This window comes from Silene latifolia, chromosome X (genome assembly GCF_048544455.1).
Source record: "Silene latifolia isolate original U9 population chromosome X, ASM4854445v1, whole genome shotgun sequence".
Taxonomy (NCBI): domain Eukaryota; kingdom Viridiplantae; phylum Streptophyta; class Magnoliopsida; order Caryophyllales; family Caryophyllaceae; genus Silene; species Silene latifolia.
The window spans coordinates 335,475,393-335,478,079 of NC_133537.1; the positions used below are offsets into that span (position 1 = coordinate 335,475,393).

The 2,687-nt window shown below is 34.3% G+C and overlaps 1 protein-coding gene across 1 annotated transcript; it reads right to left on the minus strand.

The window, feature by feature from the left end:
- Window positions 1-715: 715 nt before the first annotated feature.
- LOC141622437 (uncharacterized) lies at window positions 716-2,482 on the minus strand. The gene is made up of 5 exons (XM_074438471.1): window positions 2,331-2,482; window positions 1,748-1,828; window positions 1,563-1,659; window positions 1,254-1,446; window positions 716-1,117 (listed from the first exon to the last, which is right to left on the minus strand). The coding sequence occupies exons 1-5, from the start codon at window positions 2,357-2,359 to the stop codon at window positions 1,011-1,013; spliced, it is 507 nt and encodes a 168-aa protein (XP_074294572.1). The 5' UTR covers window positions 2,360-2,482; the 3' UTR covers window positions 716-1,010.
- Between the last annotated feature and the right edge of the window lie 205 nt (window positions 2,483-2,687).

Genomic DNA, 2,687 nt, shown 5'->3' on the forward strand with positions numbered 1-2,687 from the left:
ATGGGTCAAAACAAAATTTCATTGTGTATATTCTATTTTGGCCGATTGACCCGCATAGTTTCATCGACCCGCATAGTTTCATCGGTTGGAGTTATGTTTTGGATGTTAATATACACGGCGTAAGACCTCTTATTACATCGAAAGGTTATTGCTTTGGATGTTAATATTTAGGTAGCCTTGATATGATGTGGTTTAGGTTCTGGCCCGAAAGAAGATGCAAACTCACTGGTTTCTCTTCTAGAGTGGAAAATGTTATTCCCTAATTACTGCTAAGGAAGACCCCATTCAGACTTGGGTTAGTTATAGTGAACTTTGATGCCCGTTACGCATCCTACTAATGAATTGTTATCAAATAACTTATCTTTATTCTTTAATTTCCAAATTAACAATATGATGTGCTTCTAGATGGCTGTAGGATTGAGGCAGTGGGTAATTAAGTTAGGCAAATGAAAAAATGTTCCAAGTAGTATGTTCTTTTCTATCTTGTACGGAGTAAGTTATAGTCATGAATTGTCATTGGTGCTGCCCTTTGTATATTGAGGATATCAGATGCTTTTTTCCATTTTTAAACTAGAGTAACATCAATTTTAGGTTAGAGGATTGCTGAAAAAGATTACATTAAACTCCGATCCATCAGAAGGATGTATCGTGTTGCTGTTTTGGATAGAACCCAGGAAGATGCCTTTCCATGGGTATGAGATGATTTATACTTTACTTTTTATTTTTATTACTGCAGGCATGTGGCTTTGAGTAACTAGCTAATAGATTATTCTCTTGAGATGTTACACTACCTTATAGAAGTGCATGAATTGTGCTATTTTGACTTTAAAACTTAGATGTACGAGCCACCATGAAACTCCAGCAATCACAATTCAAAACACAAAATACAACTTCAAATAATCAACTTTTCTAAACCACAACATTATACATTTACATCACTTAAAAAAAAACATACTACAAACCACCACCATTCTTCAATAACAGCCACGGAAGGAACTAGTGTCCATTCTTCAATAATGGCCACGAAAGGAACTAGTCTCCTTGGGATGGTAAACATAACCTGCAACAGCATCGGGACCTTCAAGTTCGGGGCAGTGGGAACAGTGGCGACTATTACCTGAAATTACACAAGTGAACGACATTAGAAATAACAACATACACCTTAAACTTGAAGATAGATTTTAACAGTAAACTAAAAAGAGATGGGTTAAGAATTTTATTTTCAACCTAATAATAGAAATTCATTTATTTACCTGAAGAAGAGTCGATTAGTATTTCACAGAAGCACAAGATTTCCCGATTTGTGATGTCAAACTCAACGAAATAAATTGATGTAGACGAATCTGCAGCACCTTTTTGCTTAGCTTTAAAGTTCAAATGAGCAAAACAACTCCAAGTGAGAAAAATAGATGCATCCATCGACTCCACCAGTTCATAATCCGACATCTGCAAATTTTCAATTAAATAACTTCAGTTAAGCATTTGTTATTTTTACATAACTATACCTTGATCTATATATAGTGTCTCACTAGTTAACAAAAACAAAAGAACAAAGGGCGAACCTTAGGCCACTTTTCCTGGATTATTGGGAAACATTCCGCACAAATTTCTTCGCTTTGTTTCTTGTAAGTGTTAGGGTCATCACAGCCAGGCGGATGCCTTCAAAAGACAAGACATAAGGATTAAAACAAGATATATGACAATGACAAAGGATCAACATAAGTGGTAAAATGAAGATGAGACTTACGACAAGAATTCCTCAATTTCCTTCTCACTATCTGCAAACTCTTCATAGGTCATATACGAACAAAACGGTGCACCGCCCTCCCTGGAATATATCACAAAAAAAACACATGATCACATCAATTTTTCTTCGTAAATCATTACAAATTGTTAGAGATATGTGTCGATATGCTAAGATATCGACATATTATAATTAGGGAATACGATATATTCAATATATCGTATAGAATAATGCTGTGATTTTCTAGCTTATGATATATTCGGTTACCGATATTACGAGATCTTCGATAGTACTATATATACATCGTAATTGTAATAGTTAGAAACACGAACGAACTATTATCAATAACACGATTTCCTTTATGAATTCCTCCCTCTCTATTTCTAATACAAATAAGTCTTCGCATAAAGTATAGTAATACAGCAAATACACTAATACTCTTTTATTGGTTTAACATGATAATGAAAAGTCGAAACACCCTGGGCTTTATGCACTTACACTAATACTCCACTCTCTATTCCTCTAATTAAATTATCCAATCAAAACCTAGTTCCATTAAAGAATAACGAGGAAGAAGAAAACGAACCGTGAAATATCCTCGCGCTCACGTTCCATGATAACTTCCACTGTTAGAGGACCGATCGCTTTACCGCGTATACTGACTGGTATTCTTTTTTTATTTTTTTATTAGGGTTAACAAAGTATAATTTTTCTAACCGAAATTGTGTTATGTGAATTGTGATGATGCCAATCGGAGCATTATTTATACTGGTCTGGTTTTGAAACAAAGTCGTCTTCTATTGGGTTTGGGTTTCCAACTTTCCATATATCGTATTCCCAAATTATAATACTCTAAACTTTCTATTCTATTACCTTCTTTCCTTTTTTAGACAAGTCTGATTACCTTTTTCTTTCTGTTTTTGGTAAGTTTTATTATTTTGTA